The sequence below is a fragment of the Venturia canescens genome, chromosome 6, assembly GCF_019457755.1.
Source record: "Venturia canescens isolate UGA chromosome 6, ASM1945775v1, whole genome shotgun sequence".
Lineage (NCBI taxonomy): Eukaryota > Metazoa > Arthropoda > Insecta > Hymenoptera > Ichneumonidae > Venturia > Venturia canescens.
Genome location: NC_057426.1, coordinates 13,483,259 through 13,504,182, shown reverse-complemented (window position 1 = coordinate 13,504,182; position 20,924 = coordinate 13,483,259). Strand labels below are relative to the sequence as shown.

Here is a 20,924-nt window from a genome sequence, read left to right as displayed (position 1 = left end):
AAATTCGACGAGAGAAAGAGAAAAATGAAATTTTCTTACTGAAAAACAATTTTCAAGCGAAAAGTCACAATTTGAATTGTCCAATGAAACTAACGAAAATAACATTTGTAGTTGACCAATTTTTTATTTCACGAATCATTGGTGTAGACTGAAAAGCTACGAATTAGAAATTGAGCAGGAATTGGAGAGTTATTGCAATTATTGGGAGAGTCTTTTCAGATCATTTCAGATCGTTTCAGGAAAAAATACGATTACGATTTTATTCAAGTTTTTCGATCATTTTCACATACGATAATAACGACGATAATGGAACATTTAATAGCGATTTGAGATTTTAAACAACAAATATTTGTTTACCATAAAATTGATTCGTTTTTCTGTCCCACTGAGCGAATATTCTCGTTTAGAAATTGTACTCTGAGAACCAACGACGCTGAAGTTTGCAACGTTGGAGTCCAACGAAATGAAGGAAAAAAAAACATTTGTAGTTCACCAATTTATTTATTTCACGAAGTATCGGTGCAGGTTGAAAAACTACAAATTGCAAATTCGACAGGGAACGAAATTGGAGAATTACTAGAATTATTGGAGAGTTTTTTTTTATCATTTCGTTGGACTCCAACGTTGCAAACTTCAGCGTCATGAGAACCAAGAAATTGCTTGACTCAACAAATTGTGGCGAACAAAACGAAATTCGCGCGATGTGAACAAAAATGAAGGATATTTATAATGTAGAAATATATAACGTAGAAATTAGATGAAAAAAAAAGAAACAAAAAGTAAAAGATAACGTCAGGAATTGTCATGGAATGATCAATAATGTTTACTGTTCCTTTTTCTTATTTGTTAATCAATAATTCATTATCACGATCCCATTTATAAACACAATCAACAAAAGTTTCGTTGAAATAACGAATTTTGTTTCGTTCGTCATGATTGGTTGATGCAACAAAAATTTCGTTCAATCAGACAAATTACTTTTCACCGTCCATCAATAACAATGTTTGATTTTCCGATAATTAAAGTAAAAAATGCGAATTCAAAATGCGTTGTGAGCGTGAATAATTCGGACGTACGAGAGCGATGATTCTGCGGCAGGATGCTGTCGCTTAAATTAAACGCTCAATAAACCGAGCTCGTATACATTGTTGTGGTGGACCCCCGAACCTGAAAGTGGCCGTACTGGGAATGCATTTCGTCCGATTTGTGAACGCGACACCGGAAGGCGCACTTTTATTCCGGGTTAAACAAATGAAAAACGAAGCGTTTCCTCTCGAACGATTTACAAAGTTCTGCCACTTTTCAGCTCGGTTTTTTCGACTTTTGCTCAATTTTTTTCTGCTCGTTAAAAAAATCTTCCAATTTCCGTTACGAGACCTCAAACTGTCAATCGGAAAAGCAGCGAACGAACCATTACCGATAGACATCCGTCATTCAAGTCTTGACTCGGCAACGAGAGGAACGAAAAGTAACACCGTAACGAAAAAAGAACGCGAGAAGAGACTCGCTGAAATAAATATGGGCCGTGCCTCAAAGTCACGCACCGCGAGACATGTGCATAGATACATTTATATATGAAAGTAAATACACTCGTGTAGGATGGTGGTCCGCTATCGAGTGTCGCAATAAAGCATCGCGGTGTGTATATGGATCAATGGATCAGAAACGTGACCAGGAAGTTTGATCCTGATAAGAAATATATTAGCATCCTATGAAAGATTCATGATTACATAATATTCGGAAAAGTAACAGAGGCTTGGAGGTATCGAATAAGAATTGAGGAGTCAATGAACTCGGAGATACGGCGCTCGATGAATTTGCGACTTAATATTGCAATTGGAAGAAGTTGAGCGTCGCAAAGTTGAGCTCGTGAAAATATTGCTTCGATAAGTTGGAGGTGATGTCCCAGCATAGGATTGCGAGCCATTGGCGAGCCACTGGAACGAGGTTCGCGGGGCAGCGATAATTTCTTCGCGTTATTATCGAAGGGAGCCTAATCGAAGAGAAAGAGAGTAAAAGAGACGTCGTATCGTCCTGGAAACAGTTCTCTTTGTGCCAGTTACAGAACGACATTCAGCCACGAAGGTGGACTCGCCTTTCGTCCTCAAACTCTTCCTTTGCCAATGCGAATTTACCTTTTTCGTGAAACGTTTTCGTCTCTGGCTCGTCGCATTGATCCAACGGATTCGGCTTACGAAAATGGCGCACTCGCGGCGTCCGAGGAATTTGGACGGTTTATCGGGCTCGAATATTGTGCACCAGGACGATTTGCTCAATGAAAGTTTTCCGACTGAAATGATCCAGAACGCTCGCGGTCGTCGGTCTATAAATGAAATAACGAAACTGCGAATCGATGAGTCAAAATATCGCTTGTGCGAATCGTAAAATGAGAAGATATAAAAGTATGCACAAGTCTCGTGTTTGTATACAAATTCGAGTGTTTATAAGTCGTTTATTTTCGAACGATAACGAAAGCACGAAAGAGAATTAAAGAGAGATGAAGCTCTGGACGAAATCGCTCGGGGAACGACGCGATTGGTCGTCATAATAAAATGCGTTTATGAATCGACGCAACGACCATTCTGTCAGTCGATCGAGCCCAGTCGCTGGATCCACTCACGTGTGCGTATGTCACACGAGATTTTATACTCTCGTATCCGCGTCTCGTATATCCGAACAGCCTTGACCCGTGTGATACGTCGCAATAAAATGATCTGTGTGTTCTCCGATCTGTGAATTCGACGCGACGAATTTCAATTTATAGAAAAATATGAACGAAGAAAATTGAAAAAGTGAGAACAAATTCCGATTCCCAGGATTTCATCTACCGTTTTTTCGTCTCAACTCACCGAAAAAATACGAGAAAATTTGTAATCACGAACACAACCGATCGGGAGAAAAAAAATCAATTCAATTTTTTCTTACATCGCGGCTCGAGAGAGAGAGAGAGAAAAAGAGGAGAAAAGGAGCAGCTGGAGGGAAAAGAAAAAGTACGTAAACAAAGAAAAACGAAAACCGGTCCACGCTCTCCTTGAGAACATTGCAGAGTTTTTATTTTCACTTGCTCTCTCTCTCTCTCTCTCTGTCTCGACTCGATTCCCGAATTCTCCACCCCTCCAGCCTGCAACAAGAAAGAAGTGCATCGTAAATTCTCTTCGTCCGAGGGAAGAAATAATCGTCCGTCTATTTCGGCAACAGTCGACTTCTTCCTTTCCTCGTGAGACTTTATTCCTTCGACGAAACAAAAGTTGTGCTTTTTAGGATGAATTTTGAGGAGCGAGACACGAATTTTGTCAAGTGATTTTTGGACTCGAACTTTGAGGAGGATTCGTGCGTGGAAAGTGTGAGTTCCTTGAATTTTCGGACAGTTTGAAAAGTTGCTCTGAAAACTTGACACATCGATCGATGCGGCTCTTTTTATCTCGAATTCATTATATATATATACACGTTTCGTCACGTGCTTAATTGCTCAATGAACGGTGACGCGACAAATATCCACAGCGAGGAATTGAACTTCACCAACGATCTTGCAACCTCCAGAAGTTGAAGCTTTTTCCCTCGATCAATGAATTGGCTGAGCAAGTGTGTCTGTGGCTCGAGTGCCACAGACTCGCGGAATCTTGGCAAGGAAAAGTCCTCGAAGAAGAACAAAAGGTCGAGAGGTAAAAAACGAAATGAGAAATATCTCGTGGAGGAGAATCTGGAGCAGAAGAGCGACGAATCTGCGATAAAATCGTCGATAAGCGGAGCGAAACTCGTGGCACTCGTGAAGGGACATCAGCTTGAGAGCAAACCTGAAAAACTAGATTTTCCCCAAGAAAAAATAGTCGATCCTGTGCACATTGATATCGATAAAGGAAAATTTATCGACGAGAATAATGAAAAGGAATGTTCTCGTAACGCGACGATTTCGAGGCTCAACGAGGCGCAGAACGATGAGAAAAATTCTCGCGATTTTACGAGGTCGTCGACCTCGCTCGAGTCAGAAAATCAAAGCCCTCCGATCAGTGAGTCAAATCGTGGAGGAAAAACCAAGTGTAATAATTCGTCAGAAACAAAGTCGAATTTACCAAGGTGTAAAAAAATTCGTTCCCAACAATCGAGACTCAGCGAGGGGCCAAAAAATCGTGGACTTTCCGAAACAAAAAAATTAAAAAACACAAGCGTTCACGAAACTTCAGAAATTCCTGACGATTTCGATAATCAAATAGAACAAAAAAATCGTGGAGAAAAAGGCTTGAAAATCAATTCAAATTCCTGCAGTTTCGTTGTCCCCATGGATTCTTCCAAGAGATCCCGAAATATCGATAAAAGAATTTCAGGCTCTCAAATACCTAAGCCATTCACGAAACATGGAAGAAACAAGGTCGTCGAGGAGAAGATTGAAAAAGTGCCAAAAATAGATGAAAATGGTATTTCAATTCAATTCATTGGAAATAATTAGGAAAAAAAACTCATTTTATACTCAATCATCGACGAACGTTTTCAAGCTTCCCGCGCAACATTCTCATTCGATTTCCCATTTTTCTCTGCCCTCACGGTCTAATTCATATTAAAAATGATTGATTTAATCCATAAAGAGTAGAGACTGCACCTAATGTCAAATAAAACGTGTACATCGGCGATCCGTACGAGACTCGGTACTCGCTTCCGAAGGATAAAATAACCGACGCGGATCTGCGAAGCGTGACCGAGTCGTGCCTACGGAATAACCACTTAACAGTTGAATTCCGGGGATGCCCTCTAAAATTAGATACTAATTTAGCACGCGAACAAACCCAACAGCGAGACTCTCGAATTACATTATTCTATGGCTTTGTTGATCTCGCCTGATTTCAAAACTACGCGAAAATATCTAATTTCATATACATTACTTTACTGCAGACATTAATTACTGCATATTACTTGAAAATAATGTTCACGTTTACACCGAGCACGAGTGAATTTGTGTTTGGTGGTGTAATAGAAAAAAAATGATTGGGACATGAGTTATTACCAGCAAATGCGAAACAAAATAATGATGATTTACAAATAGCTCAACGATAGTTTTGTATGGTGATTTCAAATTCAATATTCGAGCAAAAATAACGAATTGTTCATTTGTTTTTTTTTTTTTTTTCATTACCGTAATGGAAATTAATTAGATATATTAATGACTTCCCTCTTAATTCATTTTCAGGTCGCGTCCACTCAGCAATTGTTTCTGGTGTCAATTGGGAGCAAAGGAGCGTGACTGTAGAATGGTTCGAAAAAGGAGAAACGAAGGGGAAAGAGGTAAGTCATGAAAAAATGATTAACGGAAAAATCAAATGTTATTTTCACTAATTTCATTTCTATATATTTTTTTTTTCGATATTGTGGGAAAAAGGTACAGTTCAGCTTTCAATGAAAATGAAAAACTTTTTAAATCATAATGCAAAATCATGGTCAGGCTTTAGCATTTTATAAAAGCCGCCAATAAGACGCGGTAATAAAATAGTTAAATAACGCTATTTGGAAAATTTACGAGGACAGATTTTTCACGTTTATTTCCTTGTTCATGCCTCATATTTCATCCGCGAGGATCCCCCTAGGTCATGGTTAGTGGTCGATCTATTTTCAAAACTCTACACACGAGTTCTTATGCAATGGCAAAGAGTGGCAACCTGCGTCCCCGGCGATTGGGAACGCGATTCTATTTTCGACGGAGTGTTCGCAACTCGTATACAGTTTGACGGGATCTGTGAGCCGAACCTCTGGAAATTTAATCGCTCCTCGATCTATCCAATTGACCCTTAAAGAAGGAAAAATATACGTTTCGTGTTCATTTTTTTTTTCGTACGACTCATAAAATATAACAGCTGGTGTACGCGATTGTTCGTTTAACCACTCGCAAATGTATTCGGTAACGTTTATTTGGAATTTTGAGTGATAAAAGATTGAACACGAGACAACAGTTCGAGCTCACTGTCATGAACGAATTTGAAATCCCGACAAATTGATATTGATGAAAAGAGTTTATCTTTTCTCTCAATCGAGCGAAAATCATCGATATGTTATCGCAGAGTATGATACCACGACGAAAGGTTAACACTTTTTTGTCTCGTCTCGTTTTATCGTCCGCGTAAAACTATCGTCATGATTCTCAGCTTTGTCAAATCTTTCAATATTTTCCATCGTTCACAACATTGTGCTTATTGCAGGTGGAGATCGACGCGATCCTCGCTCTCAATCCCGAACTGATGCCGAAGTCGATGCCGCCACCACAAATCAACAATATGCTGTCAAACCAAAGATCAACCAGGGTGAGTTTAATATTCGCTCGGTTTAATATCGAGATCCCAATCCGATTTTCGACTTTCTTGTATGAAACTTCGAGTCGGTAAACATCCATTCGTTTTTGTCAAAAAGTGCGTTTGAATTTTCTTTCAATCACAAAATCAAACAAACCTACTTTCGTATGAATTCATTTCACAACAAAATCCCTGAGAAAAGAATTGTCAAATTCTACAAATCTTGTCATTTGTTTTTTTTTTTTTTTTTTCGATGATGAAATTATTTTTTGTTGTGAAATTTAAAATTGGATCTAGCGAATTAAAATCGTTCGATTCTGTTAAAATCGTATGCTATCAATTAGAAATTCTATTTTTGGAGCACGAAAAAATTGCATGATTACGAAGTTTCTTACGGATAAAAGTAATTTTTTCTAAATACATAAAAATATGAATAATCCTCGGTTGAGTCAAATTTCGAACGATTGTCACATCATCTCTGTACAGTATTTATTCAAAAATTAAGTTCAACCTAGTATAAAAATGTTTTTCTATGTATGATGATATAAGAGGACGAAGGAATTCGATTGCAATCGCGATAAAGTGGTACAATGACCTAACGAGCGTACACAGAGCGATTTTCGACAAGGCTTAAAACTCACTTTATTATCGACTCGAACATTGTTTACGCGTTACCCTAGACAACGAACGTTCTCTAACCTCTTCCATCGTTCGCTGGTCCGAAATAATGTGCCGGTCGACAGACCGCGGTGTGTCTTGATCATGTTCCAGTACCTTATCGTTTTTCAGGTACAAAAAAAATTCGTAAAATTACAATTTCTTTACATTAGCGACAGAAGACGGTTAAAAAACTCAAGAAAACCGTGGAACTTTGCGCGGCAGGATTGTCAAACGTGTCCATTTTTTCGCGTGTCAAACACTTTTTTTCCGGAGGAAAACACACACGCATTCATAGAGCCGTGACAATAACCAAGAGAATCAACAAATTTGTATAACAATTTAAAAAATTACTTGCCAATCGCGAAAACAAGTGATATGTTCCACGATATCCGGATTAAGGGATTAAAAATTAAAACAACTCGCGAACGAGGCTTCGTAAAAAAGTGCTTTTTTAAGGCACTTTCCTCCTCAAGAGTTGACACTCGTTCGGAAAAATGTTCACTCCTCGGAGCCTTGCTGAAAACTTGGTTGAATCGTTGCTACCAATTCCGGGTATATATAAAAGTCCTGAAGGATGGCGTCTGTAGAAGCCCGGAATATCGAGAGTTCGCGTTAAACGAATTTCGTTCTCGTAAAAACAAGACGAAACGAATCTTAAATTAAACTCGTGGCTCGAGCTACTAATCTGGTAACGTCTGTTCTCCCTTGCTTCCCTCATGGACGCTGCTGCTTCTCTACGATCTTCGGATGCCTCTGGATCTCAACGACCCTGGATCATTGAACGAATAATAAAACGACGAATATCTAAAACCATGAAAAAAATAACGAAAACGCACGAAAAACGTTACTTTGGTCCATTTACGTTGAAAAACCGGTCGATCCTTTCCTCCAAAAATCACGGTAATTCCTCGTCATTCGTTTCATCGGTTATTCCTCCCAAATCCTCCCTTTTTATCTCATCTCTAATTTGCGATCCCACCACTGCGTAATACAAAAAAAAATCGTCGAAACGAATAATCAGGACTCTTCCGGGGACGAGGACGAGGGCTTGGACGAGCTGGACAACCCGGAGGACGGTTCACTCGGACGACACGGCGGTCACACCGCAAGAAATGGCCTAACATCCGCAACGCTTCCTGTACGAGTCACGTCTCGTCTTTCGGTAACGCGCACCCACGCCCGATGCATTTACTTTATCCTTCTCTGCATATATATACATATATTTTCTAATTTCAATGCTACACTTTCTCATTCGCTCGATTTATATGTATATATATGTATACATCCTCTGTCCAGCATACCTGTCGCACTCCTTCTCGCAAATCTTTGTCCAGATGGTCTAACTCGAATCCGGCAAAGCACGTACTCACTGCACCTTGCAGGTCTATGGTAATCGTCGAATTTTCAAGGAAATCACACTTCAAAATGAAAAATAAAAATTAATATTCGACCAATCAGTTCGATGGCGATCGTCCAAGTATCAAGAAAAATCGGCGCTTAAAAAGAACAACAAATATTTGATCAATCATATTTTTTGGTAATGGCCGAAATTTCGAGAAATTACGAATATTGGGTGCGGAAGAATTTGGAAAAAGCCTCATAGAACCCGATCGTTTCCAATTTTTTCCGCGACCTCGTGGTGGTGACCCCCGCGGATCGATAGTAATTTCGACTATCCCGAGTTCGCGTGATTCAATTGACAGAAATATCGACGTCCGAATAATTGGTCGTAATTGGGTACCAACCCATCAAACTACGTTTATCAAATTCCTCGCTTGATACGAGCATCGAAAAAAATGTATAATACACTGGGAATGGAGAGAATTCTTCGTTACTTCACGAATAATTTGCACCACGAGAAATGGTCGTGAAATTTTCATTTTAGCTTTTCATGTGCAATCATAATGTTAAATCGCACGTGGCACACTCTAAGAATAACTATTTGTTGCTCAGTTTTTAACGCGTGAATTGTTTTTATTTTTTCAGCATACCAGTAGACCATCCATACCCGTGAAAGGTGAGCTTCATTTTTTCACTTCCTGGCTTCAGGGTTTCATTAACCCCGTCATTGATCCTCAAAAGCACCCGGGACCGCCGAAAAAGGGTGTCGGATAAATATTTCACCTGTCCATTATTTTTTTCCGTGTATCTCCGTCCCTTCCAGGCTCAATGTCCACCATGACACAACTTAAATTATCTCATATCACGAACAGAGCACGAATACGAAAAGCAGCCCTGCTCCCTGCCCTCGTGTGTATTTTTTCAGCCCCTCGGTGTGACTATCGATATTCATACGGTCTATAGCACACCAGGTTGGGTAAAGTCCGAGAGTCCATATAGCTAGAGGCACAAGGGCAAGGACCCCGACTTCGTACAGACAGTGCACCGCGTACGCTGGCCCGAGCAGGGCGAACTATTCCTCGTTCTCGTTCACTTTTATCTTTCCTCCCTTATTTTCGAGCCCTTTGACTATAAAAACTAACCACTCGAATCGTCTTCGGCGGACTCATTACTCAAAATGAAATTCGTACCGTGGACTTATTGCTTCAAACGCAGAAATAAGATAATCGACGAAAAAGTTATCGAAATCAAACTCACCGCGTCTCAAATCTCCAAGGATAATCCAACTCTTCATAATTCTTCGAATATCGCCGATTTGTGCTCTAACCTTGTCCCGTATTCCCACCAATCGACAAAAAAGTGTAATTTTATATTATTTCGATTAAAAATAAAATTATTTGGACGCGAGCCCGAAGTTGTAGTTCATTTTTTTTTAAGAATCATTTTTATTTTTATTCTCATTAGCATTTCGATTTGCATGGTTTAACTGAATTTAAATTCGACGATGGAGTTATTAGAGAAATCAGATTTTTGAGTTTTTCGTTTTAAAAATTATCAATTCTCAATGAATTGTCAAGTTAGCTTTTGCTCGACTTATCCCAATTTTTATGTTATCGGAATACAAATGAAAACGAATTGATAAAAAATGAACGACAATCACATCGAATGTGCGCCGTATATTTTATTCATTTTTCCCTGTTTATTGCTCATATTTAATCTCTGTCCCTTATTTATTTTTCATAAATAGAAAAGAATACGATAAGAAATCTTCGATGAATGAGATATAAAACAAATCGTGTGTATTTTTATAGCTGGATCGAACAGGCAAATAGCACGACAGGGAGGAGGTGGCGGTCGTCCAACGAACATAATGCCACCAACGGCCTCGATAAACGGTCTTTCGGAGACAGTAACAGGATTGACGGGACGTCGTGAGGTTGAAAATATACCGCCTACGCCAACGTTGCCCATGTCGACTCCTCTGAATAAGCAGAAAGCGATCCAGCAACAACAGCAGCAGCAACAACAACAGCAGCAACAACAGGCGATGGTGAATGCCCAACAACAGCAGGCGGCACAGGTGGAAAATGGACGTGGAAGACGTTCTAACGTGGTCAAAGAAGTTGAAAGATTGAAAAAGAATCGTGAAGAACGAAGACAACGTCAGGCCGAGTTGAAGGAAGAAAAGGAAGCTTTGATGAACCTCGATCCGGGAAATCCTAATTGGGAATTTTTGGCAATGATACGGGAATATCAGAGCAACATTGATTTCAGACCCCTCCGGGAAACCGACTCGGTCGAGGATCATCAAATAACGGTATGCGTGAGAAAACGTCCTTTAAATCGAAAAGAAATGAATCGTAAAGAAGTGGACGTCATTAGCGTACCGAGTAAGGATCAGATGGTAGTACACGAGCCAAAAGCCAAAGTCGACCTTACCAAGTATCTCGAAAATCAATTATTCCGCTTCGATTACGCATTCGACGAAACTTGCAACAACGAAATCGTGTACAAGTACACTGCAAAACCCCTCGTTCAAACAATCTTCGAAGGCGGCATGGCCACTTGTTTTGCTTATGGACAAACTGGCAGCGGTAAAACTCACACTATGGGCGGTGATTTCAATGGAAAAACTCAGGATTGCAAGAAAGGCATTTATGCTATGGTCGCCAAAGACGTTTTCAAGTGTCTCAAATCACCGAAATATCGACCACTCAATCTCATTATCTCTGCCAGCTTCTTTGAAATTTATTCCGGCAAAGTTTTTGATTTACTTGCTGATAAAGAAAAACTAAGGGTTCTCGAGGATGGAAAACAGCAGGTAAGCTTCAAAATATGCAACAATCTTGCAAATTTCTGCATGAAATCGTCTCTGCTTTTTTCTCGTGCAATTTTTCACTCATTCGGAATTGACGAATGCCATTAAAATTTTTTTACTTCAGTATTACTTTTTTTATACTTCAGTATTAAATTTCTTTACCCAATCGTAGCTGTATAAATCCCATTCATGAATATTGAGTATACGAAGACAAAAAAATTCGGCTTGAAATGAAAAAGGTTGTACAAAAAAAAATGATTTTTTGTTAACGTAATTTTTCTCCTACTTTGCCAACAGGTTCAAATAGTCGGTCTAACAGAAAAAGTAGTGGAAACTTGTGACGAGGTATTGAAGCTTATCCAACACGGCAATTGCGCACGCACGTCTGGTCAAACGAGCGCGAACGCAAATTCTTCGAGATCTCATGCGGTCTTTCAAATAATAGCACGAACGCCTACTACTCACAAAGTTCATGGAAAATTTTCGCTTATCGATCTTGCCGGTAATGAGAGAGGGGCCGATACATCCTCAGCGAATAGACAAACGCGTAAGTTTTTTTTATGATAAAAAGTTGTTTAGGCACGAAAAATAATATTGAAATATTTGTCCTAACTCGAACTGATTCTTCAAATAAAAGGATATTCACGTATCAATATTTTCATAATTATTTACATTTTGATCACATTAAATTGTCACCAATCATCGTTTTTTTTTCTTTCTTACCAAGGAATGGAAGGTGCAGAGATCAACAAATCGCTACTTGCCCTGAAGGAATGTATACGCGCATTAGGAAGAAAGGGAACTCATTTGCCCTTCAGAGCAAGCAAATTGACCCAAGTACTCAGGGACAGCTTTATCGGTGAAAAATCTAAGACTTGCATGGTCAGTTTATTTTTTGTCATACTTTGAATAAATGCACACTACTTAATTTTTCCCACTTTATTTTTCTAATGCAATTAAAGAGGAGAAAATATTATATTGACGATTGTAAACAACAATTGAATTGATTGAAACCATTTTTGTGAAAACAGATTGCAATGATAAGTCCCGGATTAAGTTCGTGTGAACACTCTTTGAATACTCTGCGTTACGCTGATCGAGTCAAAGAACTCGCTGCTACGGATCCAACTGAAATGAAAGTTTCACCGACTGATGACGAAAGATCATTGAAAATCGAAGATCAAGCGAACAACAGCGCACTCTCGGACAGCGATCTTGCTCAATTGAGATCATTAAACGTACGTACGATCCTCTTATGTCGATTTATTATTGAATTGTTTTCTCAATTATAAATAAAAAGATTTAGAAATCGCGTTATTATTCACGGTATTTTCAAATATAAAACTTATTAATGGTTCATCTTTAAATTCGAACTCTTCAAGAAATATAATTGATTTTTTAAAATTCATAATCGTTAACAGGAGGGAGAAATCTCGCAGGATCTTTACACATTTCACGAGGCTGTCTCGGCGCTGCAAATGCTCGAGGAGGAAGTTCTGGACACCCACAAAGCAGTCATGGACAATACAACAAGTTTCTTAAACGACGCTCACAACGTATTTAGTGCTACGCACGAAGTCGACTACGACACAGAAGGTAAGGAATCATTTTTCCACTCAATCTTTTTTTTCAAGCACGAAACACAGTTTTTCTGCCTACTGATCCTCGTTGTGCTTTTTATATCCGTTAAATCGGTACATGATTCGAAGAGAACGTGTCTTTTTTCACGAAAGTTCGGTTCTAGTCCTCGCAGGAAATCGTAGTAAAGTAATCTTTTGTGCGAAAAAAAACTTGAAAAATATATTTTCACCGCGACCTCGTGGAGTTCTCACACTTATTCGTCATCGTTCCCAACGTAGAGGCTTTCCTCGCTCACGCGGTCTAAACAATACCCTAATCCAACCATGATCCCGTGCGGAAATCATTTGGGTGGAATATTGAAAAAATAAAACAATTGAAATAAATAAAAAAAAATAATAAACACAATAATTACGTGAGAAAAAAAGATGACACAACTATCAATGTGCCTCGCGTTTTATGACAGATGCGCGCTCTAGATCGAATACGATCTGCGCGTTAAGCAACGACTGGGAAGACGAACTGGACGATGATCCATCGATAACGTTAAACGCCTCGTCGGATACGGATACGGATAGCGGTATTAACAAAAAGCCATTTAATCGAGTAAAATCACGGATAAATTCGGTCAATTTGGCATCGCCTTGGAGATTCGAGAAGAGAGGATCCATCAGCAGCGCAAGTTCGACGGGAACGAGCCAAAAAACGCCTTCGAACAAACGTAGAACATCGAATGTAGGACTGAATTACAAAAAAACATATTTGAAGAAAAATTCACCCTACAAAACAAAGAAAAATTTGTCGAACCTCCAGCGAAACAAATGGTCGACGACGGGAAAGAAGAATGATTCGAAATACAGTTGGACCGGAGTTTTCAACGAGAAACGTGCCAAACGTTCAATTTTCAGTTACGGCAACGAAACTCACGCGAACGAAGAAAAAAACGACAAAACGATAATCGACACTTTGACACGGTCTTCCAGTCCCGTTGATACCAAATTTTATTATAGCTCCGATTCCGAAACCGAAGCGCGGGTATTCAGCCTGCAAAACCATTCCGGAAATTGTTCAATTCTTCGAGAAACGGACGTTACGCTCTCCGACGGATCGAACGGATTTTATGGACAGAACATCGTGGATCCGGACATCGGAGAAAAAAGCGACCCAGGAAATTGCAGGAAAATAATAATTCTAGATAATCAACAAATTAGTCAACAGCATTTCTCCGGCGATGATAATTCTGCAGCAACCAACGAGGATTCGATTCATTTGAAAAAAACCTACTCCGCGAAATCAGACGAGAGAAGAAGCTCGATCTTCGGTATAGATTTGCTCAAACAAACCCGACGCCGCAGCACAGAATCGACTCTCAGAGCCAGTAGCGATTCCAACAGAAGCTCCATAGTCCGTCGAACCTCGGTGAGGGACATGAGAATCATTTCACAATCGATTGAACTCGATGACGAAGTCTTCGAGATCGAGGCACAATCAGAGAGCCCGGTCTTCAAGAATACAGCCAAATTATGGGTCGACGATGAAATAGAGAAAAATGATACTGTTGTAGTAAACACTGTAAAGCCGACTAAAAACAATGACAGGTGTGAAGAAGAGCGAAATACTCCGGTTACTCGAGCATTGGCAAATACTTTTTTCACCCTCGTTAAAAATGTGATATTATTCTCGATATTACCGACTGTTTACATTGCATTTTTCATTTACGTTCACACTCCCGATGACAGTGATGAAGACTTGAACTAATGATTTCTTATTTATACTTGTTAGTGAAACATCGTTATAATTATAATGCATTTTTGTGTTCAGTGTTAGGTTGTAAGTAAATGTTATTGAAAAAATATATTAAAGTTGATAAGTATTGATATTATTTGAATAGGATACAATCAATTCAGCTCAAAGTTGTGAGGTTTTGAAAAATAGTGGTGACAAAAAGTCCATCTGGAATGACACTTTTTGTGACGTGTGTAATATTTTTTTGTTAATTGTTAATATGAATTTTCTACGAATCGTTAAACCTCCGATGGCTAGTGGTAAAATAAAGTATTCACTTCAATCTCCGAGTTTTCGAGTTATTTATTATTATTATTCTCGAAAAGTATGTGCAAATTTACTAAATTTCTCATTTTTTTCGTTGTATATACATATATTGAACGCATGGTTTTTTGTTGATGAGCAACAAACCGTGTTCGATAACTGCTCAATGTCATTTATTCAGACTGTTATATAGAAGCTGATTCAACTATGAGATTGTTTCACATTGAACGGCGATTGAAGAAAATTATGAACTCCAGAAAATTCTTCAACAATTTGTTCGTTGTTGTGTTTACCATTAAGACATTGAATAATTCTCAAGTACGCGGAGCTTCTTTCCAAAAGGCCAACGAACTGAAAAATCAACGTTCACCTCCAATTTTATAATTATTTATTTTTCGTGCATGCCAGCATGTTGAGTGTGTTGAGCTTTTGAACAAAAAGTGTGCCGGAGTGTCGTAGGAAATAGTCGAACTGCGAAAGAAAATGAAATATGATTCTTTCATGAAGTATCATGTTTTCTGCTGATCGTGGTTTTTTTTTAATATTTAATGCTTCTTGTAGTTAATGTTTTTTCAAACAAAGAAAATTTATATTTGTGTATAATTAGTTATTTACATTTACAGCTTATTAGTGCCATAGTATGCGAATAAGAATGTTGAGTAAGACAACGAGATAGTTATAAATATACAATTTGTTTATAGACAAGTTTTGTAAAAAAAAAAAAAAAGAAACTTTTTGTCCGATATCGTTAACTCTAATAAGATGAAAATAAGTCTTGAAAATTGCGATATTATTTTTCTTCTCTTCTCTGTCTCCTTCCTTTTGATTTTTTTTCTATTTCCCCTGCATTTTTCAAATACTTCTCACACAGTCTATAACGTCAGAAAACCTTACAGATTTGAGACGGAAAAGAACAAAGTTTGAGTCACCCTACCACGGCAGGTTCTCGTTGTCGAGACGTCTCATAGAGAGAATTCAATTTTCGAACGGTACGATATTTAACCTGAATCCAAAAAAGCAAAAACAAAAATTTCTAAAACTAAAATAATTGCATCATTTTTGTAATACACGTATTCGATCGTACACTAATAATGAAAAAAGGGAAATTCCCTGGATTCGTCATGAAAATCATCACCCACACAATTTTCGTTTCACACTTTTCGCGTCGAAAGATTACCCGCAAAAATAATATTTCTTAATTTCTCACGCTCCAATAAACAAAACATTTTCGCCTCACAAGCTCCGGCAGGTCAAACTTTGATCTTTTCTACGGGTTTTTTCTGTCACGTATTTGCAACGAGAAAATACTTCAATCTCGAAGAATAAATCATTTGAAGGAGTTTCTAATCAGTGAAATATCCAAGAAAAAAGTTATATAAAAAATGTCGAAGGAATATAAATCGAGCTTCGTTCGCTTGAAAACCCATAAGACTGCAACTCCGAGCTTCCATGAATTGTAAAACTACCTAATTATTGTTAATAAATGTTATTTTTGTGGATATCCCAACCTTAACAAAGCTGTGTGTACTATTTTTGCGCTAATTTCACATTTCTTCTTAACAGGCAATTTAACGATAATCAAATTATACTGAAAAAAAAAATCTGCTAATCGTTCAATTCGCACTAATCGCACATCGTCACATAATTTTTATCCCAGATGAATTCTGGCACAGATAAACACACCGTCATTCAGAACGAAACGAAAAAGCGTTGAACACTTTTTTGTTTTGTCAACGGAGGATGTAATGAAATTTGAAAAAAATGGATTTTCACGTTGAAATTGCACCAAACATTCGAATTAACAGCAATCACGTTTATGCAACTCACGCCCGATAACCGTTGGGCTCAAAGGACGCTTTTAACGTTAAAAAAAAACCCAAATCAAAAAATCAGGTCCCTTAGGTTGACGGGATTAAATATTGTGTGTTTCAGCGTACGCTCAAAAGTGGGAGGATTTGCTGCTATCGCAACGCGACACACTAAATGCTGCCCTGGATCAGGTCAGTCAATTTCGAAGTCAGCTTCTTGAGGAGGAACAAATCAGCCAGAAGATGACACGTCCCCGTAATCCACGCTACAATTAAATCAACGTAACAGCTTAAAGAAGAAAACTAAATCCAAGAAGAGGAGAACGGAAAATCCATTGAAAACTTTATTGTTTAGGGTTTTTTCCTCGTTTTTCCCTTCTTGGATTTCTTTTTCCATTGACGAACACAAAAAAAAACCAACAAACAAAAACTCATTAAACGGGTATCACACTCATTTTTTTCACTCCGAGGAAACGTGCCAACGAGTAAACTGGACGAAATCCTTAGTGATTTTCTTTCTTATTTTCTTTCGTTCGGAACGTACGAGAAAAAAAAACAAATTTTTTTGGAACGTCTTGGATTCGGCGAGAAAAGACGTTTTCTCGGAAATTTTCGAGGCACACGAATTCACTCAAGAACTAATGGTCCATGACGAGAAAACAGAGTCCGAAGTAGCTTAAAAGTACGTTGAGAAAAAGAAAATCTCAACGTGGAACGTAGACGTTTCCCAGGGTCGGAGAAAGGGCGGAAAGAAAAAGGCTCACAGGGTACGGAGTCGTCGGAGGATAACGTACGGACACTCGCACATTCGGAGGAATGAGCTCTGTTTAGCACACAAAATTCTAAGGATTGAAACGAAAGAGAGAAGAAATTGATGCGAATGTAAAAAACAAGAAACGAGATAAGGCACGCCTTCATTTTTCAGCCCTGACAACTCGTTGCTGCAGTATTCTCAAAATATACTTTAAAGCATCCATGACAGAAGAAGCAAATGAATAAACGTCAAACAATTTCGCAAGCATCTGTTGAAAGATAAATTATGCAAATAAAGGGATTAAAGTTTTAAGTAATCACTTGTTCTGGTGGAGAATACTCGAAAAATCTTGTCCCTCTATCCAAAAGATTAATACGTTTATCAAAACTTATCAAAAGGTGCGTGGTCACGAGGAAGAAAAAATAATAAGAAACTTCAAAAGAAAACAAAATTCAAACGAATGACAGCAAAAAAAACAAACAAAAGTATATATATATATAAAATTGTTCGTGTATTTAACTGGTATGGTGATCAATAAAGAGCATGAGAATGTTTCTTTAAATGAAATATAAAAACAAACGATTAAGAGACCTTAAGCGAAGAATAAGACGCAGGACGTTAGCCGATTAAAGAGTGGTTTTTAGCTATACGTAATTGAAAAGGATGTTATAAAGCTTCTAAGATTACAAGTGATACAGGACCTCATTGTCGTCTGCCTTATCGTTTCTCATTGACTTTTCGTTTTACGTCCGCGATCGTCCTGTAACAAAATGAGCGAAGTAACAAAAATATTTTCGCTTCTTGGATGTCAATAATTCTCACACTATAATTTATTTCTCTTTGCTTTTCCGTTTATTTACTATTTCTTTCCTCGTACTTCGATGCCTGGAAGTATTGAAAAAATTCTTCCAAATATTCCAAACTGCGAGAGAATCGTGGTTTTAGATTTTCACACAACCCTTACATTAGGATCGAAGAAAGTCTTGTTTTTAGTTAATCATCATAAATGCAAGTGAGAACATAAGATAAACACTTAATTTTAGTTTTCGACTTTGCGATATTCGTACACTGTATCAATACTTTTGTTTTTCGTTGCACAATTCGAATCATGATCGGTGTAAGATTTTACTGATTTTGTGTGTAAGAGGACGAGTAGAAAGAATTAAAAGGGGAAGAGCGCACGGAGATGTGGCGCCAAATCGCTGAAGTTGATGAATCTCTCTTTCTTTTACGTCACATGTAAATGTATGTGATCCGTAATTTTCAGTGAGCGATGAAACACGTAATTAAACCAAATAACGACTGATTTCAGAACGATAACACGTTTAGTCGATAATCTAAATGAAGCAAAACGAACAAGGAAGCAGACCATTTTTTAAACAATTACACTTTAGGGATTCTCGAAGAATCCGAGTATTTTAGTTTAATAATATTATTGTAACGTCTCGATTATTATTATTATTATTATTATAATTCATTGTCTTTTGTTCCTTTTTCTCTCTATTTTTTTTTATTAACAGAAAAGCATGTGTAACTAAAATATCACCAAAATCTTTCAAAATTTTGTGTGTCATGTTTGATCCTTTATTTCATTTCCGTTGTCCTCAAACCAATACAATAGAATCATTTTATTTTTCCACTCACCCACATGGTATACGTTCGATGGATGGTGTATTGCTTTTGAATCACCTTTCATTTGATTACTGGAAGAATAGAAAATATTTAAATATAGGTCGAGCGAAATTTCATCGATGATAAAGCCTGTCGCAGCTGTCGATAAACGGAATCCGAATTGTGAATGAAAAAGAAGTTCGGAGCATCGAATGAAACACAATTTTCGAAACTCTTCAATTCAAACGAGAAAATCAAGCAATAAAAATATTCGTCGGTTTCAACATTTTCCAAAATGCAATGACAATGGCTTGATGTCATTGTTTTGCAAAATAATGCATTATTATTCGAATGTCGTTAGTTTCTGGGATTAAACACTCTTTCATTATATGGAGCTGAATTCGTTTTATTGAGAAGAAAAATGACAAAATTTTTAGAATAGTTTAGGAATTTTTGGTGTTTTCGGCTGTGGGACCTTCGTGTATGTGACTGATGTACACGCCTCGAATTAATGAACCATTTTTTAAATCTTAGATTAAGCAAGGCTTTGCAAAGATATTAAACGACGAAGAAAATGGCATGTGCATGTCGTTTTCCACGAGAATTTAAAGATAAAACTTACAAAGATAAAAGAAGACATCGATCTCTTACCAACGATATGAGCTCGAATAAATGCTTGATGTTACAACCACACTATTAGAATCAACATATCGCTGCTGAAATTACATCATTATAAACATATATATTTTCATAGAATATGACTCTGAATTAGATAGAAAAGGAAACGAAAATAATCAGTAATCCCTCAGCTAACTGGTCATTTCTGTTGTTCTTATTTTCTTGAAAATATCTAATGAAAAAAAAAAAACAAGTTCTCTTGTGACTGACATAAAACTCGTTATTTTTTATAATAAAAAAATCTTTATTTACATTTGTTTAACATTTGTAAAGAAAAAAAAAGCAAGTTTTTTCATTTGTAAATTCGTTCTATTTCACGTAAATATATATTAACAAGCTTTTTGCAATTGTGTACAATAAATAACTCGACCAGCAAGTGTTGATTGCCGAGAGTTGCGCTGCCTCTCCACACCTATGTCCTGAACTGTAACAGCCCGGTTATTGTGCATTGATTGTTTTACGAATAAATAATCGAATCTCTGATTAGAGATCTATAGAAAAAAAATTTGTAGAGAAATTCACATCATTGAAACACATACAAAATTTTCCCCTGTAATATTTATTTTTGACAATTTTAATCCTTGATTTTAAGAATTTCGATTTTTTCTTCAAAGATTCTTAAGGGGGTCACCTCGTGTAACAATCGAATTTTCTGGGGATTTTTCGCGATTATTTTACGCCAAAAAAAAACAGACTTGACATTTAAAAACTATATCTATTGATATTTCAATTTGATGGTAAATTTTTTAACTCTGACATCTCAGGTGAGATTCGGTGTTATACTACTTCACAGGAACCCATGTTTCTCCATGATTTCCACGCTGCCGAGAAATTGGTTTGTCTGAAATCAAAAAACTAAAGAGGACGTCAATCTGTAAAGCAGTGACTATTGACTGAACTGAAATCATACGAAAATATTATAAATAAAAAAATGTTTACGCTTTGAAACACAGAACTTTGATTTGTGTGTTTCAAAATTTCGAAAATTCTTAAATTTTTAATATTTTCGTATGATTTTACTCCAGGCTATAGCCACTACTTTATAGTTCAAAACGCTGCTTTTTTATTATTTCAGACGAACCAATCCCTCGAAATCGTGGAATTCATGGCGAAACACATGGGTTCCTGTGGGGTGGGGCTCAAATGTTTGAATGACTAAAATTTCGAACAGCTAAAATCTCGAGTTTATAAACTTCGAATGATAATATGGAGACGGATAGATTCGACTAGAGCTTTGAATGCCGAAAATTAATAAAGCAGAAACTGCAAGGTTCGAAGCACGTTTACATCGAAAATAGAATGTAACAATCGCCCATAAGATGATGAGTAAAATATCAATTTTTCGAAAATTCGAT

The 20,924-nt window shown here is 37.5% G+C and overlaps 1 protein-coding gene across 9 annotated transcripts in view; it reads left to right on the top strand.

Annotated features, from left to right (window-relative positions):
* The window catches only part of Klp10A (kinesin-like protein 10A), a 31,607-nt gene extending 12,322 nt beyond the window's left edge, over nucleotides 1-19,285 (top strand). Inside the window, exons 1-12 of one of the 9 annotated variants that reach the window (XM_043422558.1) lie at nucleotides 2,606-4,412; nucleotides 5,180-5,274; nucleotides 6,183-6,284; nucleotides 7,954-8,070; nucleotides 8,919-8,949; nucleotides 10,085-11,094; nucleotides 11,389-11,638; nucleotides 11,819-11,973; nucleotides 12,123-12,329; nucleotides 12,513-12,687; nucleotides 15,615-15,707; nucleotides 16,651-19,285. In XM_043422558.1, coding sequence (XP_043278493.1) covers nucleotides 3,566-4,412; nucleotides 5,180-5,274; nucleotides 6,183-6,284; nucleotides 7,954-8,070; nucleotides 8,919-8,949; nucleotides 10,085-11,094; nucleotides 11,389-11,638; nucleotides 11,819-11,973; nucleotides 12,123-12,329; nucleotides 12,513-12,687; nucleotides 15,615-15,707; nucleotides 16,651-16,802 — 3,234 coding nt within the window. In that variant the 5' untranslated portion in view covers nucleotides 2,606-3,565 and the 3' untranslated portion in view covers nucleotides 16,803-19,285. Of the gene's footprint in view, nucleotides 1-2,598; nucleotides 4,413-5,179; nucleotides 5,275-6,182; nucleotides 6,285-7,953; nucleotides 8,095-8,918; nucleotides 8,950-10,084; nucleotides 11,095-11,388; nucleotides 11,639-11,818; nucleotides 11,974-12,122; nucleotides 12,330-12,512; nucleotides 12,688-13,135; nucleotides 15,594-15,614; nucleotides 15,708-16,650 lie in introns of those variants that run through there. The other 8 variants (XM_043422557.1, XM_043422551.1, XM_043422550.1 and 5 more) reach the window with 8 other exon arrangements.
* The last annotated feature ends 1,639 nt before the right edge of the window (nucleotides 19,286-20,924 follow it).